The sequence below is a fragment of the Bubalus bubalis genome, chromosome 17, assembly GCF_019923935.1.
Source record: "Bubalus bubalis isolate 160015118507 breed Murrah chromosome 17, NDDB_SH_1, whole genome shotgun sequence".
In the NCBI taxonomy this organism is placed as follows: Eukaryota; Metazoa; Chordata; class Mammalia; order Artiodactyla; family Bovidae; genus Bubalus; species Bubalus bubalis.
Window position 1 is genome coordinate 4265382 of NC_059173.1, and position 27181 is coordinate 4292562.

General features: G+C 44.9%; 1 protein-coding gene and 1 long non-coding RNA gene across 6 annotated transcripts; one reads left to right on the plus strand and one right to left on the minus strand.

Annotated features, from left to right (window-relative positions):
• Positions 1-1426: 1426 nt before the first annotated feature.
• Positions 1427-27170, minus strand: EWSR1 (EWS RNA binding protein 1). 5 transcript variants are annotated; one of them, XM_025267401.3, is made up of 17 exons: positions 27067-27170; positions 22878-22914; positions 22687-22738; positions 21307-21430; positions 16899-17085; positions 14825-14992; positions 12460-12671; positions 11392-11572; positions 8603-8637; positions 8026-8058; positions 7612-7730; positions 4652-4781; positions 3737-3859; positions 3221-3383; positions 2757-2854; positions 2058-2310; positions 1427-1819 (listed from the first exon to the last, which is right to left on the minus strand). In XM_025267401.3, the coding sequence occupies exons 1-17, from the start codon at positions 27077-27079 to the stop codon at positions 1780-1782; spliced, it is 1968 nt and encodes a 655-aa protein (XP_025123186.1). In that variant the 5' UTR covers positions 27080-27170; the 3' UTR covers positions 1427-1779. The 5 variants fall into 5 exon arrangements, with proteins under 5 accessions (XP_025123186.1, XP_006081021.2, XP_025123185.1 ...); XM_006080959.4 differs by having other exon boundaries at positions 8603-8640; XM_025267400.3 differs by having other exon boundaries at positions 21307-21433.
• LOC123329903 lies at positions 2837-8031 on the plus strand. Its single transcript, XR_006545476.2, has 3 exons — positions 2837-3108; positions 3640-3926; positions 7484-8031. It is a non-coding gene; the product is annotated as an uncharacterized LOC123329903 (long non-coding RNA).
• Positions 27171-27181: the final 11 nt, after the last annotated feature.

Here is a 27181-nt window from a genome sequence, read left to right on the forward strand (position 1 = left end):
TTCTAGGTGCTAGCATGCAGCCCGCTAGCCTTGGTTGCAGCCGGAGGTTGGATGATTACCTCGAGGGCCCCCACCCACCCTTGGTGCTGGGCAGCTGGGGTCCTGGCTGGCTCCACCCGATACCTTCTGGCTTAGACTGAGGCGGGAGCGCGGCCTGGGGTGAGTGGGTGTGACCACCAGGGGTCAAGGCTGCCCTGTCCACATGTGGGTCCAGCCGTGACAACTGCTCCTTCCCTGGCTGTGGGGCGAGTGACCGCAGCTCCCCTGAGCAGCCACCCTGCCCTGTTAGAGGCCCCGCAAGGCCCGCTCTTGCCCCAGCCTCCCTGTGCTCGCGTTAGTCCTGAGCCCGGCCTGTCAGGACTGGGACGGAACGGGCAGCTCCGGGGCCTGCACTGGCCCCGGGGTCGTGTCCAGCCGTCCCTGCCTTGGAGGTGAGCCCCTCCCTGCAAGCCTTTGTTCTCAACAACACCCGTCTCAACTGACCTTTCAACCTGCACCTGGACCTGCGGGGTGGCCTTGTGGGGCCACAAGCCTGTGCTGGAAAATTTGTTCTGTGTGTTACTGGGAGCTCCTGAGAGCAAGGAGCAGGGCCGCGCCCGTGGGCTCCAGCCGCCTGTGCGCAGCCTTGGGGTCAGGGCTGCGAAAGGGCATCTGAGGGCAGTGCCACCCGAGGCCGAGGTGCAGCAGGCACCCGGGGCGGCTTCAGCCCAAAGACCGGTCACACTTGGTGGCTGTCCTGCGGCAGCTGGCTGCCGGCCGGGGAGGCAGCTGACGGGCATCAGGCATTTAGCCCCAGGATGCATGTGTGCGCGCGCACAGGCTCTGAGGCCCAGGATACGTGTGTTTGTGTGTGTGTGTGTGAGCACAGGCTCTGAGGCACCCCCCAGGGCGCCGACCCACGGAGCTGGACGTGCTGGGGCAGCGCCTGGCACAGTGTAGGAGCCCGGCGGCATCTTGGACGTGTTCGGGCCTTGGGGGGGCATCCGTGCCTCCGGCAGGGACACACTGGCCCGCGTGGTGGGACCGCAGGGAGGCAGGCTGAGGGGGCAGCTCAGGTCCTAGGGCCTCTTGGGGGTCGTGGCAGGCGCGGCGGGAGTCCTGGGGGGGGGGGGGGGGGCGGGGCGCGGTCCGAGAACAGCAAAGGCGGCCTCGCTGGGTGAGGGGGGCGGCGAGAAGCCGGGACTGGGTCTTGGTGGGGACAGTCTGGGCTGAGGCCTGCGGGAACGGAGTCCATGAGGACAGGGGGACACTTCCCCTCTGGGAATGGGGTGGGGGGAGGGGGCCGGGTGAGACACCCAGGGGGAGAGAGGCTGGCACCTGAGGGCGGTCAGGACGCCTGAACAAGCCGAGACCCAGGCGTCCCGGGGGGTCAGGGGTGCACGTCCAAGTAGGTATGTGGTGGATGCGGAACAGAGGCGGAGAAGGGTGACTGTTTATAAACATTTGTAATTTTATTTAAAAAAAAAAAAAATCACAACCATGAACATTGTTACAGTTAGAGGCCCTCTTGGTTCTCCACAATGATACTGAGCATGCTCACAAGGGGTTCCCATTGTTTAGTCTTAAACAACCATCTTTAAAATAAGAAAAAAAAACTCAGCACACTACCATTTAACTTGTTTTAATGTTTCTTCACAAATGGTGAAAAATACTAAAGTACAGACAAGGAATAATCATAATGTTGTGGCCAACATTATAAATATGGAATTATAAATTTAAAACATTTTCTGGTTTAAAAAATAAATCTGGTAGTCAATGCAGCTCTGCGGGTCTCTGCGTCTAGTAGGGCCGGTCTCTGCGCTCCTGACGGTGCTCGCCTCTGCCGGGCAGAAGGGAAGGGGCGGTGGGTTACCACGGGGGTGGAGAGGGGAAGGGGAAGGGGCTGGTGGGTGACGACGGGGAGGTGGGGGGTGATGACGGGGCGGGGGGGTCGGTGTGGAGAGGAAGCCCAGCCCCAGCTCAGGGCAGCCGCCCGCCTCCCGCCCGGGGCTGGTGAGACCTGTTCCGGGGGAAGGGGCTGATGGCCCAGGCCCCCCAGCTGGTTCACCCCCACGTACTTATCCATCTTTCCAGGTCCTCCTCGCCCGCCTCGTCGTCCTCCCATCTGTTCCATCAGTGGTCCAGGGGGTCCCCCAGGGCCACCTCGTCTTCCACCACCAAAGCCACCGCGGTCCATGCCCCGGCCGCCACGGAAGCCACCTCTGTCTCCACCACGGCCGCCTCTGAACATTCCACCAGGACCACCGCGGTCCATGAGGCCACCTCTTCCTCCCCGCATGCCTCCAGGGCCACCTCTGCCGCGGTCACCGCCTGAGGGGACAGCGCAGGAGAGACACTCAGTGCCAGGACAGAACGCTGAGCGCAGAGGCCTCGTGCGGAGAGCAGGGCCAGCGCTTCCTTCACTGCACACCAGGTCACAGTTCAGAACTGACGCTGGGACCGCAGGTGACCCTTCGACAAAGGTTTGAAACGCTCGGGGGTCCACTTACACATTAATTTTCCCGCCACCAAATATGAAGTACAGTACTACCCAATCTGCAGTCCGTAGAATCCAAGGATGTGGAACCACAAACATGGAGGTGCAGGGCGGATGGTGAAATTTAAGGGGATTTTTTTAACTGCACAGCGAGTCAGGGCCCCTGTGCTGTTCAAAGGTCAGGGCTGCGCCTGCTGAACCCACCCTGACCCTGGGCAGCTGGTTACCAAGCTCATGGAGCTAATAAGAGGTTTAGTGCCAAGAAGCTGCGGGTACCTACCCGGGGGCGGGAAAGGCGGTGGGAGGAAGCCTTCAGGCTTTGGGGCCTTACACTGGTTGCACTCTGTTCTCCAGGCGAAGTTCTGGTTCCCACAGCCCCTGCGTGATAAAATTACATCACAACGGAAACCACCCACCAAACAAGCCACGCCCGAGCAGAAACCACCACAAACAGGAGTCAGGGTCCAACTCCACTCAGAGGATCTGACTACAGAAAATGGCTTTGCAGCCGCAGCCTCAGGCAGCACAGCACAGGACCAGGGTCTGATCTGGCCGAGCGTGTGGACAAGCACGTGCAGGTGGGCCCGAGTCCAGTAGACTGTGACCGTCTCCCGAAGGCGCCACGGCAGCTGGTAAGGACTGACGGGGCCGCCCACCCCACAGCCGGGTCAGGGTCAGGCTGCTCTAGACAAAGGAAGCCCGCAGGCAGGCCTCTCCGGGATGGGAGCGGGGATTAGTACATACGGGTTGGGGCACTGCCAGTCTCCAGCTCGGTGCTGGACGTTTCCTCCTCCAGACGGGTTCCCCCGGGAACCGCGGGGCCCTCTTGGTGGGAAGCCGCCTCTGTCTCCTCCACGGCCTCCCATGCGCCCCATGGGTCCTCCAGGACCTCCTGGGCCCCCTGGACCTGCAGTAAGGAAACAGCGAATCACCTCTTTGGGCACAGCTCTGTGTCCCTGTGGTCCGTCCCTACAGCTGGAGGACAGGTCTCCTCACACATGTGAGGGACCAAAGCAGAAGAAACAAAAGGCAGCCCAAGGGCTGACCCCCAGCAGCATGGTTCCCAGGGCTCCCAGCCTCCCTGACCAATCAAGCCCTCCTCGTCTTCTGCTGTCAGTACTCAATACTAGTATTGACTCTACACACCTTTCCGTATCCCTAAGGGGCCGGCTTTCACTCTAGAAACCAAGCTCCTCAGAGACAAGTGCACCGAGAACGTTCAGAGCAGCAGAGCAGAGCCCAGAGAGCCCCGGTGAATACCTCCTCGGAGCGGCGGCGGCATCCCCCTGCCCTCGCGCGGCGGCATCCCTCCCCGCATGCTGTTCATGGGCGGCTTCTTCCGAGCAAGAGACACTTTAAGTTTGCTCCCTTGGAAATCTTTCCCTAGAAAAAGAGAGGAGAACACTCATCACTCCCAAAGTCCAACTCCTCCTCCCCTTGAGGGGATCAGGTAAGGTTACACAACTCTTTTTTCACCAACTGCACCCCGTTATCAAACTCAACCATTCCCACTGCATCAGTGTCTTCCCACAGTCTTCCCTAAGACTTACAGGCGAGGCCAGAAAAGCCTTAATAGGGTGAGGAGGAGAGCAGGAAATGGCTGAGAGGAGACAGAACTTGGTGACACTTTCAAGTTGGTTTTGTGAGAACTGAAATTCCAGGATCAACACCAAAGTCATTTTATATATATATATATATATATATATATATATATATATATATCCGCAAATGTGCATAGCTGAGGGGTCTGTGGGGCTTTCTGCACCTCATGACATCTGTTCTTAGAGAAGCAAGTGGATCTGAATGAGAACGACCGAAAATAAGGGATCTCAACCCCAGGTCAGTGCCTGGCCCTCGTATGGCTGAGGGGGGAGCAGGGCAAGCTGCCGCCTGGACACCCCCAGCGCTCCTCCAGGAGCAGAGAGAGGGTTTCCTTGCTCCTCTGCCTCCCGAGTCCTCCTTCCTGCACACCCTAAGCTACACAGAGGGACAGCCTATCTGTCCCTGGTCCCTAGAGCCACATGAAGAGAAAATCATTCTAACAGAATGACATACTCGAGCACAAGACCTTTACCCACAAGGTGACCCTCACCACACTTGCTCCCAGACCCTCTGTGTGCCCCGAGGAGGCAGAGCCAGGAGGGCCGGGTGCACCCTCCGACCCAGGGCTCCTACCATCAAACCACTCGACAGCAGCTTTGGCAGTTGCTGGGTCTTCGTAAGACACCGTAGCGTCGCCTTTGGGCTTTCCTGTTTCCTTGTCCAAGTAAATATGGATCATGGGTTGTCCAGTTCTCTTGTTCATCTAGGCATAAAAGAGCATAATCAAGCTATGACCAGAAATACTAGTTTTCAGATACACATTTATGTGTCTAGTGATACGTGAAAATATGTATAGAGCTTAAAAGAAGTAACTTATATACATGTACTGATGCCTATGTTTTATAAAGGGCATATAAAGACAAAGGAAATGTGACAAAATAGTGGTCTGAATGATGGGTTATATAATTTAAAATCTTTAATTTTACAAACTTGATGGTAAACACTACTTTCTTAACTAGGAATAAATCCTACATACCCAAAGAGACAATATACTATATAATTCACAAGTAGAAATTTATGATTTACCAACGATTTATATAGATGGATCACAAAATCCATTCCAAAACAGCCCATTCATGAAAAAAATAAAAATCTGCAAAACTTTTAAGGAGATAGGCTTTACCTAAGGCTTAATAGACAAATACAATGTTAATGGGGGATGGGAGCAAAGCACTCAATATCATAAAAATGTCAATTCTCAAATTCTTATAAATTCAGGAAACACCGTGTGTGTGTGTGTGTGTGGTTTTTGGCTGCACCAGGAGGCACGTAGGCTCTCAGCTCCTCGACCAGGGATCGCACCTTCCCCTCTGCATAGAAGCATGGAGTCCCTAACCACTCGACTACCAGGGAAGTCCCCTAACTGGGGTTTTAAACGTCATAAAATTGGTTTGAAAATGTATAGATAGGAGAACAAGAGGTAAAAAGAATGAAACAAGAATCTGCCTTACTAGAGATCAAGATTTAGCACAGAATAATTAGCAGAGCTGCTAGCACAGGATCACACAAATGAACAAGAAGTATATATGGAGCCAAGAAACAGACCCAGGTGTGGTGCTTTGTGTGACAGCACTATACACCACCAGGGAGAAGGCAGGCCTTTCAAAAAGCTGTTGTGGAATAAAGGTCTTGCGATAAAAAACATAAAGACACAACTCAGTAAGGTAATGACTGAAAAAGTAAGAATTCCTATTCATCAAAAGAGAGTGAGTAAAAAATGTGAGCCTCAGGGAACTCCCTGGTGGTCCAGAGGTGAGGATTCTCTTTCACTGCCAAGGGCACAGGCCCAGCCCCTGGCTGGGGAACGAAGATCCTGCAAGCAGAGTGGTATGATCTCCCACCCGCCCTTTCAGAACTGAGCCACAAACTGGAAGACTTGTATTTGCAACAAAGACAAAGATAGGCATTCAGACAATATAAAGAACCACATATAAATCAACAAATGACAGACAACCTGATGAAAAGTGTGTGTAAGACACAAACAGGCGTTTCAGAGAAGACAGGATGCCGTTATAACATTATTAACCATCAAGGAAAAGCAAACTACATTTCCACTTTCTTCTACCAGATTACTGGAAGTTTAAAACACACACACACACACACACACACACACACACGGTTCCTGGTGAGGCTGTGGTGGACGTGCCGTGAAGAGTCTACACTGGTTGGCCAGATACACACCTTAGGAAGCAGCAGTCCTACACCTGGGTATAGTCAGTTCTCATTATTCGTGGATTCAAGTATTTGTCACTCCAGAATCAATACTTGTGGCACTTTCTGTGGTTATTTGTGGCAATAAACAGAAAGTGAAAAACGTGTGGCCGGATGCACATGTTCCCTGCAGAGGAAGACAATGTCTTCCCTCCCGTTCTAGCTCTCCTAGAATGACCAGAGGTCGGGGGCAGTGTTCTGTAACAAGTTCTGGCTCTGGGACTACCTGGACAACTCTGAATACCAACTCAGGCAAGTCCCACTTCCCAACCTTTTTCTTTGTAAAACGAGTAGGATTTATCAGGATGAACTGTGAATTTGTGATTATAATCTACATGAGATGTGTGTACATAGTTCTGGGACGATGGCTCAGCATTCACTAATTCAGTGTCTGTAGCAACTTTACAGAACTTACCACCACAAATAAATATAGGATGCCCAAACTTTGAGATTTTGACCTAGGGACCCTCCTCAACCCTTCTCAAAATTCCAGTTTCTCTTAGTTTTCCTCATCTAATTGGTAACCATCACAGTAGCTCAGACCAAACTTTCTAGCCACTCCAGCTTCTTCAAGACTGCCAGGCAAGTTCCTGTCTCACTATTCCTGCTGTTGTTCTGAAATTATTCCCCACTTGGACTGGCTCTGTTCCTCATTTCATCCCTTTCCTATTTTGCTGTATTTATTTTCATCCTTAAGAATTATGATCACTGGACACAGCACAACTATATTCTTCTTTACAACATGTTCTACACTATACATAAACTTTAAGGGTTCTCATCTGTTTGTTCCCAGTGTATGTCCAGAATGGTGTTGCCTTACAGTAGTGTTTTAATACTCTTCAAAATTATGTTAAACAAAATATTATTGAGGTACATCTATAAAGAAAGGGAATGATACAATTCAGGATTCGAGTGGGAAGAAGGGACAAAACCAGGAAAGGAAGACATATACCAGGTACCTCAAAGGTACTCATAAAGCCCTATTGCGCCTATGCTGGGATAGGTACACATAAATGTTATTTTTAAAAACATTATAGTCTATATTTCCTCCCCCAAAAAAGTTCATGTAAATATTCTTACAATTAACTTTATAATTATAAAAGTGACCCTGAGTTATCAAATATGCTTAAACCATGTTTAGGATTTCTTTGCTATAGAATGGTATTTTTCGCTTTCTGCTTTTTGTATTTTAAGGAGCAAACCACATATGGACAGTCCAGAAGGAAAAAATCAAGCTACTTCAGAAACTCTCCAAGTCAGTTCTCTTCAAAATGCCCTGTGGTTACAGGTCTGCCAGCCCACAAGGTCATGCTCTTCCTCACCTTAACAACTCCGCACTGCTTAAAGAAGTCCACCAGGTCATCAAGAGTCACACTGTCGTTCAGGCCTTGCACGTAAATGGCACTGTTGTCAGAGTCTTCATCTGGATCTACAGGTGGGCCTTCCCGAGGAAAGGAGGGGCAGTTACTGTCATGTATCCATCGGGGCTGATTAACCAATGGTCACTACTACCGGCTAGCATTCATCACAAAGCCAAGAGAACTACCAACCTTACTAACAAGAATGAGATGGAACTTTTGGCATATTTTTGTTTACTCAAGATAAAGGAAGCCCCAAACTGCTCTCGACAGCGAGAGTATTCCACTCATCTACCTGGCTGCTGAACTCCAACACACACTCACTTCTGGGCTATGCAATTACAAAGCACAACATAAATTCCAGGGATTCAAAATTACCTAAATCAAGGTCTGGTCCTTCATCCATGGGTCCTGCCAACCAGGAAAGATCATACAAAATATTATTAGTGCACGTCTTGCAAGCTACAAACCTTACAAACACACATAGCTATCTACTATACCACCGTTTGATGGGGCTTCATTAAATTCAAAATGACCCGCACTGCTAAAATGGAGCAGTGCCCCTTTAACATCTGTGACAGGTTTGCTAGGGTTTGCTTTTCCTTTGCTCAGAGTTTGCTTTTAAACCATTAACCAAATACACTCTCAGTGCTTACGTGCCAAATTAGTGTTAAATTTAAGTCAATTTTTTTTTCCTCCAAATAAACCAAATTTTAAAAATGTACTCTCCCCCATATTACAGAAGCAGTTGCTCAATACTCCAAGTCACCCTTTGTTTTGTAACCGTGGGTTAACCTTATTACCCCTAAGACAGTGCCGGCAGTACCCATTAGTCTCTTTTGTAGAGATCATTTTTAAACCACTTATCAAACTAATAAAAAATTATAGTTTTCTAAAAACTGACTGTATTTTTTTTTTTTTTAAACACTATCCATGGTAATACTCAAAAACTTACCACCAGGCTTATTGAAGCCACCTCGCTCTCCAGCGCTGCTGGGGGGATAAACGAAGAAATGAAGGCCTTTCCCTTTAAAAGCCAGTACCGCTCTGAGCCTTGGGGGGGCTCGTGGGGAAGAAGGGCACTGGCTAAACACATCTCCAAACAATGCATCTCTCTCATCTTGTCACTATGCCTTTCTTCAGGGCAGCTTGCTCAAATTTCCTTTATATACAACCTTGCTTGTCTGATTGTACACACCAGTGTGGTTGATTGCTTTCATTTCAGGGGCTGGTATTAATAGTGCAATACTTGGCAAGTTGGGGGGAAAATACATCCCAAACACCCACCCCATCAGTTGAAAAACAGGGAGAGCTTGTGTGGAGAGGAGCCGCAAGCCAGGTAACTGCTGTGATGAACCTTTTCATGTTCATAAAGGTGCACCCTCAACCTCTCCCAGGGGAGAGCCAAGTGAGGCCCTGGGCTTCTTAACAATCACAGTTTATAAAAAGCAGGAGACACCACAGTAGAGGCCTACGACAGACACCAGAGGACGCTTCCAGCCGGTCTTCAGCATAAAGCCACACATTGCAGGGCACTAATGGGTTTAACAATCGCTGTGAAAGGAGAATTTACAACAAACACCAAGGCTCCACAGACTGGGGGTGCAACTTTATAGACAAGTCAATTGAGATCAAGACAACGGCAGCATAAATCACTGCCTTATGTATTTTGAAAGGGGAAGAGTAAGAATTGGGCCTTTTAGGTTTTCTCTTAAATAAAAGGCAGCTCCTCAGTGGGAGGCCTCGCGTTTTTCTAACCAGTATTGCACCTTTAATACCTGAATATACAATTTCAAGCTGTTGCATGCAGCTTTGCTTCCTTTTTAAAAGTACACACCATAAAATGTTCTCTCTCTTTAAACACAAAAGTTTACACTTTAATGTTACACAATTCTAGAGTATTGTACCTCCTCTGGTTCATTACCAAACAACAAGTACGCAGTTACCCAAGTTACAGAAGGTTCCATTTATACAATGAATACATTTTGTTAAAAATATTCTATGTATATTTTTCCTCTCCATATGGACACCGTGTCTAGTCCCACTTTTCATTATGCTGCCGGCTGAGTACTGAGTACGGGTACTTTTTAAGTATTGAAGTGTATACAAGGCTCTCACTTTGTAACCTGTAGCATATAAATGCGACAAAGCATGTTAAAAAGTTTCCACGTTTAACAGCCAATGAAAATATCAAAATACTGAGGCAATGAAAAAGGGCATGTTAACAACATTGAGTGCCTTACCTGCAGAAGACACTGAAAACCATCACCACACCACAATAAAAAAAGAGGGGCGGGGGAGGCTCTTGTATTGTCCCCACAGGGTCCCGCAGACCGCGTCACAGTCTGCTGAGAAGCCTGTGGGGAGAGCCACGGTGTTTCCTATGGCTTCAGCAGAGACTTCTCACTGGGAAAGAGGGAACACCCTCTACTAGCAAAATCTAGCAAAATTAGTAGAATTATTACTTCTGGAGAATTGAAATGAATAAAATTGGTTTTGCAATTGAAAAATACTAAGGAGTCTAAATGATTGGAGACGTGATGATAGTGATTTCAAGTGTCTACATCTATTTAAAACATCGGTAAAGAAGTGAAACCTTTATAATGGAATGATATTCTCCAAATCAGAAGATTGATTCTACTTTATACCAAATTACTCATCAATTTTTGCATCTTATAAAATGACTTTCTTCCAATAAAGATTTCACTGAAGACTTAAGTTATGCAGAATATGCAAAGCAATATTTTAAACTAGTATTGTTCAGCAGTAAACAGATTTGTTAATATAAAATTTAAAAATCAATTACATAGTTAATCTTGAAATACACTTCTAAAGAAATTCTATTCAGTTTTTCCTTGAACCAACAGTGGCACCAAATCCAATTTATACCTACACCAACATTCTGCATAACTTTTTTTTTTTTTTTTACTAGTTTATACAGGGACAGAACACACACAGAACTAAGCCTTCTGGATTATGTTAACCAACATTTCACCTCACCTTCATCAAAGCAGAGACACCAGAAAGGGAAAAGGATGTGGGAGGAGGGAGGGGAAGGGTGGGGTAGCAGATTCATGTTACTCCTCTAAACAAAGTTTTCTAAACCAGGTTGTGCCATCCATCAACATGGTCAAACCGATTTAGACTTCTCAAAATCTCCACTGGGGAGAGTGCTTCTACAATTATATACATTACGCTGTACAAAGCTACTAGACTTCTCTGTACACCAGGTGCACCTCAGGCCATAGTTCAAGGGTTATGGGACCAAGATCTTCATCATTATGCTCAATAGTTCCAAGTATAAACAGAAGTTGGGGACAAACATTGTGGAAAACAGCTGCATTCCTTTTCTGCAGTATATACACCAGGTATTTCAAGACAATCATTCAGAAGCAATTAGTCAAACACCTAGGGTTGTTAGAAGGGTTGTGTGTGTTCCATCCCAAATCTATTACCCAGGAGGCCTTTGGCCTCTGGAAACCAGGAAGGGGACTGAAAGCTCTAGTTTCAAAACCACTCTTTGTTCTCCCCACCCAACCCAGGCGACTGGCACTGAAAAAAGCGAACTGCCTCTATAGATATGCCACAGAGACGGCATTTCCATGTCTGCAAGATGGCTTGGGCTCATCAGACTACCCATGGAAATGCAGAAATAAATTTCCCATGTCTTTCAGTCCCTTCTTTCCATTGAAAATCCTATGGATGAAACAAAATTAGGTAAAAGGAGAAAAGGTTTGCTCTTACCCCATTCCACCGCGTCCTCCTCCCCGCCCACCTCTGCTCATGCCTCCACGATCAAATCCCCCTCTTCCCCTGCCCCGGTTATCAGGGCCACTCATGCTCCGGTTCTCTCCTGGTCCGGAAAATCCTCCAGACTCCTGCCCATAAACACCCATGCTACTGGGGTGGTCCTGTCGGAATGAACCTGAGGAAAGAGTCACATCTGTAAGCCATGGATCAGCATTTACACCACTGCTGTCGTACTTTCTCCTGGAATCATAGAATTCTCAACTGCAAGGCACTAACCGAGGTCCCATCTTCTTTACATCTGATTAAGTCCCCCTATCAGTAAGCTTTTTATGAAGTTCAACAAAAAAGGCTGAAGTAATCTCATAAAGTTTGCCTAGGGAAAAACCACTCTCAAACAAAAATAGGACTCTGACCAACAGTTCACAGGGTTCTGTATCCCAAGATGCCTTAAAAAACTGTTCTATAAACCACAGTGAAAACAAAAATGGGTCAGGTTTCTTGGGGGTTGCTAAGGGGTAGTCTCCATCAAGAAGCACTGCCCACTGTCATGATGAGACACACTCATGGGTGCGATTTAAAGACAACAATCCAGGCAAAGACTAAATTGTGAAGACAACTTTTTAAATTTTTGGTTACTTTTCCACATAACAACATTCCACAAAAATTTTTGTCTTATGAATGTGAACAAAAAAACAAAATAAAAACACAGTATCTTTTTAACTATAAAAACTGCAAGAGTCTTCGATAGCTACCTGCTCACGCTCTCTTAATCAACTGGGGTGGGCAGGCCATAAGAAAAGCTGGCTTCACTCACTGCATATAACCTCCCCAGAGCAGGGCTGGCAGTCTGAAACTTTTTCTCTGGTCAGTTACAAACTCTCTTTTCTCCTAAGGCATACTAACAACAATTAAACTGGAGAAAAGCCAGGATTATTAGCCAGGATATGATACCCTCAAGATGCATCCTGGAGTTCAAAAGCACACAGTGGTAAAGAGTGTTTCCCCATTTCAGAAACTCCAAACACAACCATTCTTATTTGGTTTTCTCTCTTAGCAACTCACTCTGCTGCCCGTAGCTGCTGCTCTGTTGACTATATTGACTTGGAGCCTGGCTGTAGGATCCAGTCTGGGGGGGGTAACTAGTGGGTGGCTGCTGCCCATAGCTGCTTTGTTGACCATAGCTACTCTGCTGTCCATAGCTGCTCGGCTGCCCGTAGGTGTTCTGCTGGGAGTAACTGCTCTGATCATAACTAGTCGGCTGCGTAGAGGAGTAGCTGAGAAAAAACAAAACAAAACAAAACAGTTTGTTAGGAGAGGCTTGTTATTTTAGGTCCCCTAAGTGTAAGAGACATTCCCAGTATGTGACATAGAAACCCTTAAAACTGTAGTTACTTTTTACATATTAACATGCTGAACTTAAAATGAGCAAAGTATTTTTGTATTTAGAAAGTATTTAGAATCAAGATCTGAATAGGAGAGGGTATTATACAACACACACACACACACATACACGACGAACCCATCTATAATATGTACAACCTTAATTAAGACTTTCCCCCTTTACCTCCCCCACCTTTACTAAAACAGGGCTTCCCAGGCGGTGCAGTAGTGGAGGGTTAGGAGGCTCCACCTGCCAATACAGGAGACACAGGTTCAATCCCTGGGTCAGGAGGATCCCCTGCAGAAGAAATGGCAATCCACTCTTGCACTCTTGCCTGGGAAATCCTATGGACAGAGGAGTCGGGCAGGCTGCAGTCCATGGGGTCGCAAAGAGTCGGACACGACTGAGCACACACACGCAGGCACACGTGCTCATCAGAACAATAGTTATTCTCAACCAAACTCAAGGCACGTTTGGGAGCCTAGGTGCTTCCTGTATTAAGGGAAGACTGTGCTCCCAGGGAAGGCTGACCCAGAAAAAGGCACTGAGAAAAGCGAGGCAGCTCAGTATGGTGTTCAGTTCTAAGGCTGCCTGCCTACATAATTCCCTGGAGTGATGACTTGTTTTCTGAAGGTACAAGGCCACTTGATGTGTGTTTGTGTGGCCACTTTTCTCTTGAGGGTAAGTTTAAAGTTGCTTTGGTATACATATATATATATATATATATATTTCCAAACTTCCAGACATGCCTGATCGTCTATGAATCTGGGCATTAATAAGGAAAAGATTGACAAGGAAACATCAGAATCAAGGTACTGTATGAAAAATGAATATCAGACTTATATTCACCTTCACATATGTCAACTAAAGGGAAGGGAAACTAACCAAAGATACTCTTACACAGAAATAAAGCTTGAAATATTAAACTTTAGATGAACCATGATAATGAAAAACAACACAAGGCACAGTACAATTTTAATTCTAACTACAATCATTTTAAGTGTCTGCACCTCCCTCACCACAGCTGTAGAATGTGTCCAACTCTCTGCAACCCCATGGACTGTAGCCCACCAGGCTTCTCTGTTCATGGGATTCTCCAGGCAAGAATACTGAAGTAGGCTGCCATGCCCTTCTTCAGGGGATCTTCCAGACCCAGAGATCAAACCTGGGTCTCCTGCATTGCAGGCATATTCTTTACTGTTGGAGCCACCAGAGAAGCCCCTGGGAAGCTGTTAGGACTCAAAAGCCTCTCTTCACACCAAGTACACCTGTTCAACTTGCCAGATTCAATGCTCTCAACATGACAGGTGTGGGTGGGCCCTTGGGAAGAAATGCTCGAACCCTGCCCACTTCTGCTCCAAGCTGTACAGAGACACCATCAGCTGTGCTTGCTTATACATAAGCCAATGAAATGAATACAAAAAGGGGAAATATTAATTCTATCAAAACCAAGTTAACAGTCAAGGACACAATTCAGACAGTTCATTTGAAAACTTGCATCAAAAAAAATAAATCTGAGACAATCTGTAGTTTTTCCTCTACTTTAAAGAAACCAAAACTGGACACTGTAGTTGCTGGTGTGGCTAATTAAGACAAAATGCAGAACAATAAACTCGTAAGTCAAAAAGGCCTTAGCTTAGCCATTAAGACTGGTGCAAGAATGGACCTTTAAGTTAAACGTTACATGATTAAGGTAAACTTTCTTTTTGAAAAAATAATGCCCTGCAACTTGATCTGTCTCAACTGCACCTGGAAAATGTGACTTCCATGGTTCTGTTTATCTGCTTTCATGCCACTGTTTCTCATCTGAATAAATAAAAAAAAAAAAAAACAACAAAAAAAAACAGTGGTAAAAATGTACTGATATTTAGAAATGTTTTTGACTGAGGTTTTAATGTAGAATATGTGGTCAGGCTTATCCCTGGGAGAGTCAGGTAACACAGTTCACCTGAGGAAGCAAAAGCAAGCTGGTCAATAGCCTGAAAAAAATCTGCTCTATTATTCCACTAGCTCACTGGCCACAAGAACAAGCAAGAGAAGACTGACCTGGTAGGAGGATAGGATGGTGGTGCTGAGACCGGCTGCATGGGGTAGCTCCCAGGCACCTGGGGATAACTGTAGTTACTCTGTCCATATCCTAGGCTGGGCTGGTTGTAACCCCCTGTGCTAGATTGAGGTTGACTAGTCTCAGCGGGTTTGTTACCATCCTGCGGTCTAAAAGGAGAAATAAAAAAGTGAGACTTTTTTCTTAACACCAAACTCTTGAGTAAGAACTCTATAATCTATGAGCAATAAACAATGTTAGGATTGAGCTTGGAAATAAATACAGTTGTAAAGTGAACTCCATCAAAACCCAATGTTGGTCCAACGGTCTCTGCTGGAAGAGAACACTAAAGATGGAAGACTCTTAATCACATCCACGGAAGAGACATCAACACGCTCCTTTTGTTTCATGTCAGCAGCTATAGAAGCAATTACAATACTCTGTGCTGCCCATTTAACAGATCTGGGATGGGAGGTGGTTTGTTCAGGAAGAAAATGCCTTTTCTCAATAAGGACTATTAAAGACAAACAAGAAACTTTAACAACAATGCAAATTCTGGGTTAAAGTAACATTTACATAAGTCTATGGCATCCTCTCATGCTCAAGATGAACTGGGAAATATCCTTGTGAAGTGATGAAAACCAATCTTAATCCCAAGGGGAAAAAAACCAAAGAGGTTTTTATTACCCCTTAACCCCAAAGTCTGTAACAGGGTTGTAGCAGAGTTGAGTGTGCACTATTTTAAGCAAAGCCCAAGAATCAGCAGGCAGACCAGGGAGGATGTGGAAGTACTGCTTTCTCCAAAGAGCTGCAACAGTTCACAAGCTCCCTCTCTCTGAGGGAAGTGACTAGCTATCACTGATCAGGAGACAGATTACTGTTATAAAGTGTGAGGGATTGAAAAATTAAGAAACCAAAAAGGATGACTTATTCAAAGACTAACATAGACCTGCTCCCACCCACCCCGGCCTGCCATGGACTGGATACACTGTTGCAATGGAGCATCAAATGGGACCTCAAACATCTGAGGACATTCTAAGTCAACTGAATTGGGACACTAGCGGAACCCACTTAACACTAACCACTGAAGACTGTCTAAAAGATGTCAACTACTCAGTAGCTCTGATTACTCACTGTGCATTTTAGAAGTACTCTCATGAGTGTGTGCCAGAGCTAATTTCTTACCTCTACAGCAGACAAAAAGTCTAGGTTACAAGTTGATCTCGTGTTTACTCCCTAAAGTCTTCTTTCAAACCAGAATTCAATGTTCCTTCAAGACTGTATGCAGAAGCCACCTAAGTGCACTGTCTAAAGCAAAGACCTGAAATCTTCTGTTAAGTAAGAATTAATATTGTTTACTTGCTTATCAGTCACAGAGTACGAACTGTTTGCCCAAATATTCACCCTATAACAGGGTACCCAGTTAAGAATTCATACTTGCCTGTGGTACTTAGATTACCAAGCCAGTACACAATACAGAAAACCACATCACCAATGTCTGCCTTTGGATATGGATACAGCCTTTACTGACAACTGAATCATGTGACTGTTTCTTGAAATACATGATTCTACAACCGACCCACCCCCGAGAACTACAGTGTTTTTCCCAAAGAGAAAGCTATTACCCATTTACAGGGTCAATAAAACCAAAGGTAAAAGCATCAAACTGTAAGTCCATCAGTTGTTCTGTTGTGAGGAAACCACCCTCTATGTTCATCTGGGTTTAGCAAAATAAATACAATACCTCCTCGTATCAAAATGCCCATTCTACTGAAACCAAACAACCCACTCAGTGACATTTCTTATTCTGGCCCCTGGATGGCACCACTGATCTACTTAATGATGGGTAACATTTCTGGTGTGACTGTGCTGGGTGAAGAACAGTTAACACCCAAGCAGATCTAAGTAAGCTTTGCAAAGGAACCAAGTCAGGGTGCTCTCAAGGGGGCGGCTGAGCCCTCTTCTGAATGCCCAAGGCTGCAGCGTAGAAGCAGGCGAGGGGGCCCAAGGCTGCAGCGGTAGGAGCAGGCGAGGGGGCCCAAGGCTACGGCAGTAGGAGCAGGCGAGGGGCCTTACCTTGCAGGCGCGGTGGCTGCTGGCTGCTGTCCATACGCCGGGTAAGCGGGCTGAGTGCCATATGCAGACTGAGCTGCATAGGAGGCCTGGGTGGTAGTAACCGTAGCGGTGGTGGTGTCGTAAGCACCAGTGCCGTACCCCTGGACAGGCTGGCTGTATGCCTGGGGGGCAGTTGGAGTAGAATATCCTGGAACAAAGGAGAGCTACGTCAGATTTCTGGCTCCTCAGAGATCTGCCTGGACACTCATTAATAGAACAAATTATAAATCACTTTCAAACATTATGATATTTGGCCCCTTTAAATATCTCCCCTTCAGTAAAAGTAGCAACAAACCAGTATTTAAAGCCTAAGTTCTCTGAAAACACTCAGTTTTCAGCAAAGCACCGTCTCTTTTGCTCTAAACCACACCAAACAGAAAGGAAGAGAGAAATGCTGATATAGAAAAAAGGGCTCCCTTTGCCCCCTCCTTTAAGGGATTCAATAGGGGACACAAATTCTACACTGGCTTTGCTAGCAGGCCTTCTTAAACAAGTTTTTCAACTAACTACTTACGTATCCCCCAAATCTCTACAACAGGAATACAATGCCCCAGAAAGGGAGGTAAAAGACATATATTAAAGTAGCTGCAAAATAAGGATCCAGGTACAAGTTTAGCATTAAAACCTATCATTTGGAATTATTTGCTTTCAGTTCCAAGCATCATGGGCAGTTCAAGTTTAAGGAAACTGGAAATTGTGGAGAAGATGTGTTTAATTTTCAGTGAGATGTTAACAACTGATTAAACACCCTTTAAGAACCACTAATTTTGTTTTGGGTAATAAACTACTAAGAAAATGCCAGTTACCAGCATTACATTAGTAATAAAGACATACCACAAGTTATATTTGCTTACGTACATATGACCAATAAAGGTTTTCCTCTTTGACTTTTTTGATAAATTATCTTAATACTCCCAAAATACACACTGAAAGTTAATGTTCCATTTTACATAAACCATTTGAGATGCCAGTAGTCACCAAGTTATCCACCCCATTTCTCTATTTACCTATCGTGAGCAAATGAGTATGTTTCCTGCTAAGCAACACTGGAGGTGGACTTCACAGCCCCTGCTGTCCCCTAACCAGGGGTCACACACCTGCCCTTGGAGGTGCACAGAGACCACGCTCAGTCTCTCCCTAGCTCCTGCCTTTGCCACACCAGGCGGGGTCCACACCCTTTCTTTTCCTTTTTGCCGCACTGTGCAGGTTGCAGGATCCTTAGTTCCCCAACCAGAGAGTGAACCCAAGCCCCAGGAGTGAAAGCCCCAAGCCCTAACCACTGGACCACCAGGGAATTCCTGGGGTCCATGCCCTTCCATCTGGAATTTGGACTTGGAACATGACAACCCCTGAACCTGCAGTTCCTAACTTGAGTCCCTTTCCTAGAAGAGGTGGCATGATCTTTCCTGATGCTTGGCTTTCCTTATTCCTATTCAACAAGCACTCAGCATTTATGTCCATCAAAGAAAAATCCAAATCTCAATAAAGCAAAAAAGTTTCAGTACTCATAACAAACCTCAGTTAGAACAGTGTCCTCACTCTACACAGAACTTACTAGCCAAAAAAAAAAAAAAAAAAAAAAAATCAATTTCCCTCTGTGCAATCTAAAATGTCCCCAATCTGTAGCACAGAGTACTTTCTTCTCCTCTTCAAACATTTCAGGGCAATCTGAAATTAATTATACACAAAAACAGTAACTGCCTTCCCAAATATGTTGGGTTGAAACGTATATGAAAGCATATTTCACAAAACAGGAGTCCCAAGCACTGGAAGTTTTTTGAGTTGGCATGTTATTCATCTCAACTGTTTATTTAAAATTTCTTTGCAGAATCCTAATGTCAACCATATAAAGCACTCATTTATTTAAATTTAACTGGAATCTAATTCCACCTACCCTATTACTCCTACACAGATTTTTCCCCTCTCCATGACAAGCCATTTTTAAGATTTATAAGGACAACAATTAAAAAAAGCAAAAACTGATAAGGGCAATAACTCATGTCATAAAAACATCCATCAACAGACCCTTGTAGTGCTGAAAATTACAGTAATAGACACCAGATTAATAATCTTTTAATTAATTTGTAATACCCACACAAGCAGCCAAGCAAAATGAGCAAAAGTTAATAGAACAAAATGACAATAAAAATGACCAATATAAAAAAGACAACATATCTACCATGTGGTGATGAATTTAAGAAAATAGAGAGTAAGAAACATCACACAAACCACCAGAATTTTTGTTCAACTTCAATACAACCTAAAGTCTAATATTTCCATTCCAATTAATAAGCCAAGATTTATATAGCTCCTCCTCATGAAGTTTTATTTTAAAATATTCTAGAAAAGAATCTTTTTATATATTTCTTCCAGTAATTATTCAATGACTTTTATGTGTAAAGGCAGAATGAGCTGAGGGAAAAAGTGTTCCGTGTGCTCCACACCACCACTACTGCTGGGGTCCCATGTGGTGTGGTTCAGCCTCAATTTATTCACCAGGTTTAATTTTAGTTCCTACACTCCCCAAGTTGATGGGAGAATTAGGAGAGAGATGACAGGTCTTCCATAAACTACAAAGTGAATACATAGCTCTACAGAACCTAGAAACTGTATTTCCTACAAATGACTTGATCATGTTCCTATAAAATGATTCAGAGACTCCAAAAGCTGTATTATTTTAACTTCAAATGACACTTGCTTTTAAAATGAGTTAAAGGTAGCTAAAAACATCTAGTTGTAATAAATCAGTCACGGGGAAGTAAAGTGCAGTATACTGTATTGTATACTTAGAAGTTGTGGAGAGAAGATCTTAAAAGTTCTCATCAAAAGGATGATGTGTGTGTATGTGTTGGGGGGGTGCGGGGAAGGATGATGTGTGGTGATTCATGCTGACTGGTGGTGATCAATTCACAATACTCACAAACACTGAGTCATTTTGTTGTACACTTGAAACTAATGTCATATATGTCAATTACATCTCATTAAAAATGTAACAGCTTGAATATGTAAAGTTCATCTCACAATTTCAAAATTCTGTGTTAAAAATACAAACTGCAGAATTTCAGTTCCAGGTTTTTCTACAGTTGCCAACACCCACAGAAAGTTTACACACTTCCCATCCTATTCAATGATATGCATTAGGTAGACTAGGAAATACTTCCCATCAATCCATGACACAGTCACACAATGAATTAAATCATAGGTGAGTTTCTCCCTGCCAACTCTGGTAGACCATATATAACTTGGGGACTGAAGATAGTTTGAAAAGTAATATTCTCTTACAATAATAATGACAAGAGTGGGTGGGTGGGGAAAAGGTAGGGATCCTGAAATGTTACACAGTATTAAACATAAAAAAGTTATAGTACAATTTTCACACACTCCACTTTCAACCCCAGTATTAGGATATAATTTATTCTAATTCTTAAAGTAGTTCCTTTTTTGCTCCCTGAAATGCTGTTACATATATATTTAAAACATACTATGGATTAAAATAACATCATTAATACTTAAAAGGAAAATAAAACGTGTCTGGACTGGAAACCAACCAACAGACAAACATAATACATGCAGGATGGCAATCTGTTCCTCTAAACAAATCTAATCATGCAACCTATCCTTGAGGGAAAGGGGGAAATCAGCTGGGAAGTAATCATCTGAAATATCTCTGAGAAGGTGAACAACTATTATTAAGGCTTGACACAAAATAATGTAAAATAAAACAAAGCAAAATCTTTCCCAAAATCACATAAAGAAAAAGGACATGGATCTGCAAATGGCACCTGAAGCAATTTTCCATTAGCACCTTGTTGTGTGTGATGTTAAAAAGTTTGAGGGTTAAACAAATGAAAACACCTAAAGGGTTAACATTACAGGGTTAGACAAGATGGAAAGCATTTCCCATGCAAGAATGAGCAGGATAGTCAAACCTGTACTGGTCCCTTCTACTGTGGAAAGCACAAAACAAAAAGTAGAGGGCACACTATCAGATGAAGCAAACAGATCTGAAAATCAGTGCGATTTTTAAGCAGCTCGGTTCAAGAAGGCTCATTCTTACCCAGTATTAGCATTAGCACAATCTTTTATATATTCTCCATTTTGTCGTGAGCTTATTTAATACACTGTATAAGATAGATAAAAGAAAAAGTTCTTTTTTCCTTTGGAATTTACCCCACCCACATTCTATTAGAGATCCTTCGAGAAGAATGTAAGGAAAAGGAAAAACAAAACAAAAAACCCTGCTCCTCCTAAGAGTAAAGGATTCCCAGACGCCAAGGTATCAACTAGAATATATAACCAAGAGCACAACTAGCAAGTTCCCTAACAAACACCCTAGGTAACGTGACCCCAAAGTCTCCCAGGGTCTTACCAGTGGGAGGCTGTCCATAAGAAGTTGCATAGGCGGTCTGCCCATAGGTTGCAGTGGTCTGAGCCTGGGTATAGCTGACATCAGCGGGCTGTCCATAGGTTCCATAACTTTGCTGCCCATATGCCTGCTCCAAGAAAAAAAATTCAAGAACTTCATATATGAATCTAGCATTTTAGCAATAACATGGACTACCTTACTTCTAAGTTCCTAAATTGGAAAACCAAAGTAAAAAAATATGCTTTTTAATAAAAAGATTAAAAAAAAAAAAGACATGAGATCACAATATCACGAATGCCTGTTTCCCCTTATCTAATCCACTTGTATTTTCCTAAACTACAAAAAAGTTCCTGAGATAAATAGGTAAAAAACCTCAATTTAATGATACAAGAAATTAACAAGATGCCCTCAAATGATGCACAATGAGGGAAAAGATGTATAATTGCTAGCATGCGGTGCAGCAGTTTTAGCAAATAGAAACAAATGCTAGAAAAACAAAATGAAAAGAGAAAAAAAATGAAAATGGGGCTAAAACCTGTCAGACAACTTTGAAAACTGGATTTTCAGCATGGGACAAAGATTTACAAATTATCACACCACTTCAAAGAAAATGAGGAATACTACATGTGTCCTTTAGATTAGTAAAGCATGAGTACTGAATTTTGAACTTAGATATTAGTAATACTTAAAACCTGGCAAGGTATGAGCTGTTCCTTCAGATATCAGTAAGATCACATTCTAGATTTGAATGGCCAGTTATGTAAGATCTGCTAGAGACATCACATTCTGCCTGTCCTAGAATCTTTCCACAACAGAGCTATTAGTATTCTTTTATGCCACAGACCATTTCAGAATTTGAGGTGATCTTGAGAACATTAGGTAGCTAATTTCTAGTATCTTTTGGCCTAAATTTTAAAACAGGCTCATGTACTAGAAAGAGCTCAGAAGCCCTATAGTTAGGCAGCCATAAGAGCTGACCCATCACTTACTGTGCAACCACGGGCAAATGGTGTAATATCTATGCACTACAATTTTTTATCTGCAAAATGCCATATTATCACCTTCCTCTGCAAAACTGCTGTACGATTAAGTTAAGTAAACAAACACAAAATATGTAGAAGGAACAAGCATGGAGCAAAACACGTAACTTGAGAAATAATACTAGAAAGGAAAGGAGAACTAGCAACTCCCAGTTTGAGGATGGTTTCATTACAACGGCACTCCCACTGTGAAAGTTTAAATATCTGCATTTTATGATTTCAAACACATTATACTTTTCCATTACTTAATTTTTGAAAAAGATTCATGCTAGCTATTGTTTTAATGGCTGATGGAAATAGTTTACTTGGGGATGCAGCCACATATAATTATCTCAAAAATTACCTGGGTAGTCTGTGCATATCCTTGAGTGGGCTGGGCGGTGTAAGCACTGTAGCTGTAAGAGAAATTAAATGCAAGAACTGAATACAGACCATCCAAATTCCATTACTAAATTCTCTACAATTAGAGGAGGCTCTGTACTCTAAAAAAGCAACCAATCACACCCAAAGTACACTTGTAAAAATCTGACTTACCCCTGCTGGGCTGCAGCTTGGCTGTATGTACTATAATCTAGAGAAAACAAGAAGAGAATATAGTGTGAAGCCAGAATTTACGAGGAGGAAAGAAAAAGGAGGGAAGGAATTCAGGCAGCAGGAAGATGAATTTTTAAATACCGTACCGAGAGGACCTACAGGACAACACAGGTCCAAATGAGTATCTCTTCTCTCTCAACACCAAACCAAAAAATAAGTCTAAGCCAGTTACATTCAGAAAATTTGAACAAAGTGCTAGTGAATGAGGTCAAGATCAGCTGATTTGGCAAAGATACTTTGCATGTTCCCATGACTACAAAGCCTCCCTTAACCCACTGGCTGTCATTTCAAATGCATGATCATCATCCTGAAACTAACAGGAGACAAGATAAATGTAACAGGATCCAAAATTTTACCCTCAGGAGGCATGCAACAATATAATAATGTTTAATACTGGAATGGTTACATCAGTAGCTACATCTCTTCAAAACCTAGTTCCAAAAAAAAAAAAAAAAATCACTCCCTCACTTAAACAAGTTAGACCACCCATAATTCCCTAGGAAGGCTGAACAGAAATGGCAGAAAATGACACATGTAATCCTGCAAACTGGTTTCTAAAGGGTTTCTGACCCTATGAGGGGTTACGTCTATAATTTTAAAACTACCCACGTTACAAATCCCACTGAAGACCCGTAATTGGCAGAGGAGAAAGCATTTAATCTTTTGGTTGAATAGTTTGATTTCCCTGGTGGTCCAGTAGTTAGGAATCTGCCTTCTGGAGCATAGGATATGGGTTCGATCCCTGGTCTGGGAACTAAGATCCCACATGCACAGGATGGCTAAGCCTGTGCACCACAACAAGAGAGAAGTTTGCATGCCGCTATGAAGATTCAATGTGCCGCAACTAAGACCCAGCACAGCCAAATAAATAATCTTTTTTTTTTTTTTTTAAAAATCTACAAATGCACAAAAAGGGACTTAAAAGAAAAAAACCCCTCTGGTCCACTGAGGTGTCTAAAAATAGTGAAAATAGAAAATAAAACTGTTAAGAAGCTTTCGTGGGACTACTGAAGCAAACATTTATATATACTTTTAAAAAATCCTGCCCAATTCTCTGCTCTCCCTAAGAACTACTATCTTATTCTATTAATATGTCAGAAGACAATACCGCCATTAAGGCAGACCAAAGGGTCCTTTCTTTCCAATCAGAAAGTACTGCCTTATCTGAAAGCAAAAGCTGACAGATCTTCACAGAGGGGTTTTCTAACCTCACTCCAACAGAAGCCTGCTTCGCAGTTCACCTGGCCTGCCCCCAGAGCATTCTGCTGAATCCATCTCTTTAACTTGGTTCATTTTTCACCTCTACACATAACTAGACCACTTTCCTTCCTCTACATCCTTAACTCAGAACCCTGAATCATCAACATTATCAAATCAACCACCAAAGGCTATGTATAATGAGCAAATCAATTTGTTCAAGACAATCTTAGCTCTGTATGTGACATAAAAATTCAAATCACTTCTTTAACGTTTTAGTTAAAAAATAAACACACCAATGAAACAATGAAACACCAAAAATCAAATATTTCAACCTACATTCTGAGGCTTCTGTGTGAGGAATGGTTCTGTATCACTGACATGTAAATTCAATGTTTGCAGGAGAACTTTTACACAACAACAGTTATGTAAAACATAAAACTGGCAAAGCTGACATAGAACAATGAATGATCTCAGATCAAGGGGAAACCAGCTGATTTAGCCCCACACTGCTGGGCTAGGGGAGGTGGTAAATGTGTTTCATGAGAACTTATGTTATCTTCCTACAGCATACAAACCTTTATATGGCCTCAAAATCTACAGTTACACACTGGTCAGATTATTTAGCAGTTATTATTATTTTTTTTAATAACTCCCAAACGTGTAGCTGAAGACTACACTAAAACAGGACAAGTTGAGAAGAAAGGGGGCTATGGGTGGGGGCCTCCAGAGTGCTATGCCAAGTCGCTTCAGTCGTGTCAGACTCTGCGCCCCTTTGGACTGTAGCCCACCAGGCTCCTCTGTCCATGGGATTCTCCAGGAAAAATTACTGCAGTAGGTTGCCACATCCTCCTCCTGGGGATATTCCCAACCAAGAGTGCTAGCAATATTCTATTTCTTGGTCTGAATGGTGGTTACTTGGAAGTTTCTTTGCTAAACAGGACATATACTTTAGGTACTTTTCTAAATATGCCAAATAAGGAGGAAGAAAAGCTAAGAATATTGCCCAATGTGGTGGCTTTTAGAAACTCCAGGCAGTCACGATTCGAACTGTTCCGAGTTAGGAGCTTCAGACTACACCATAAGTTAAAGTCACTTTGGGACAACTCCGTGAGAGCTGTAACATCAGAAACTAAGGGCTCAAAAAGCTCTTCAAAGGTCTAGCCTAACCCGGTCATCTTGAAGGACAGGGCACTTAAGTCCAGACAAGGACTGCCTCCAAGTTCCCCCGGTCAGACCTACTGTCTACATAACCACAACTGCAGTTCTAATCAAGTATGTGGCGGCCACCAGTACACAGAGCTTGAGCAAAGGAGAACGAAAAACTGTCATGTCCACACACACACACTTAAATACACACACATGTGTACTCCCCAAACTTTAACGGGGAAGGGAGAGCAGCACTCTCCGTTACAAACTCCTAACACTGCAGGGAAGAGGGAGGAGGAAAGGGCTCTGAGCAAACCATTCCCCACCAGGAGGTGTCTTGGACTGTGGTTGTTTCAGAATCCTTTCCTCCAGGGGCACTCTGTACCCTGGCACTAACAGCCAGCATCTACCACCTGCTTGTGTACAGACCACAAAGCTGGGGAGAGCTCTGAAGACTGTCCTGCCCTTGCTGGATTCTGGACCCTATTCGGATTAAAACTCGGAAGGACCCAAAGCTTTTCCCATCTTCCCTCTTCTCTAACTGCCTCCAAGGCCTGGAGTCTGGCTGCCTAAGAACCACCCCAGAGGCAAAAATCGCCCCACCCGATCCACAACCGCAGTTAGTGCACGGACTGCAAACTCTCTTACACACCCCGGGGCGGTAAGGACCACCCCACACACCAAATTCCAGATCCCACCCCGGCTTTCAGTCCGCGCCTCCTTCCGCTCTGTCAGACCACGAAATAAACAAGTCTCTCTCGGCTTAACCTAAGCGAATAAACGTGCGAGACGATTACTTAAGCATAATTCAAACGCCGACCGAGGCCTTTTGTTTCTCCTAAATCAAAAAGGCCAAGAAATGTCTTTCGGTGGTGGATTCCTAGCCTTGCGAACTGGGTTGGCCTCATTATACAACAGGCCTCCCTCCGCGTTTGATGAAAAATGGCCCTGGGAAGCCAGTTAATTGCTTTTTGTGGCGGAAAGAAGGACTAATAATGGTTTAAAAAAAAAAAAAAACTTTAAGCAGCAGCTGACTGGGTAGTTGTAAAGCGGAGCGTGGGGTGGGGGCGCTCCGTTTGAAGCCCAGTCGGGCAGAAGTTCGGCTTGGGGGCTGGAACCCGCCGAGGAGGGCAATTCGGCAGCCCTGGACGACGTGCCAGCCGACCCGGCTTTAAGGACGACGGGGCTCCGGCTCACAGGTTGGCGCCCCTCGGCTCACAAGTCCGCGAAGCCTTTTTATGTTTGTTCCCCCCGCCCCGGGCTTCTCGGTGAGGCAGAGTCGACCTCGGGCCTAGGCTGCGGCCCTGGGAGTGGAGTTGTGGCGGGGAGAAGTCAGAAAGACAGCGGGCCTGCCGCTTCTCGAGCCGCCGCCCGCCCCACCTCCAGTTTCGGGGTGCCGGGCCCGAGGCCTGGCCGAGCTCTCCCGCCCCCACCCCACGCGGGGCCCCGAAGCCTCAGGCCCCGCCCACGTGGCGAGCGGCCCGGATCTCGGGGCCCGACCGCCGCCACACAATGGAGGCCAAGGCAGGCCCCGCGCGCCCCCGCCGCCTACAGCCCCCCGCGCGCCGGGGGCGCCGGAAGGTTCCAGAGCCGGCCTGCCCGGTGGGGGGAGGGGAAGGCGCGGAGGGGGACGCCGGCCATCGAGCTCCTCAGACCGCGGCGGGCACCTCACACCCTTCTCGGGAAAGCCCACTCAGTCGTCCCTGCCATCCCCAAAGACGAGCGGCCCCCAATCTAGGCGTCCCTGCCGTCGCCGGCGCGACCGCAGTCCCACCACGCTCACCCGTGGACGCCATTTTCTCTCCTTCCTTCTCGTTCTCTCAACGTCCGTCTCCCTCTCGCTGGTCCTCTAGACGCCGCACTGCGCAGGCGCGAGACCCGCAACCTCGGGCGCTACC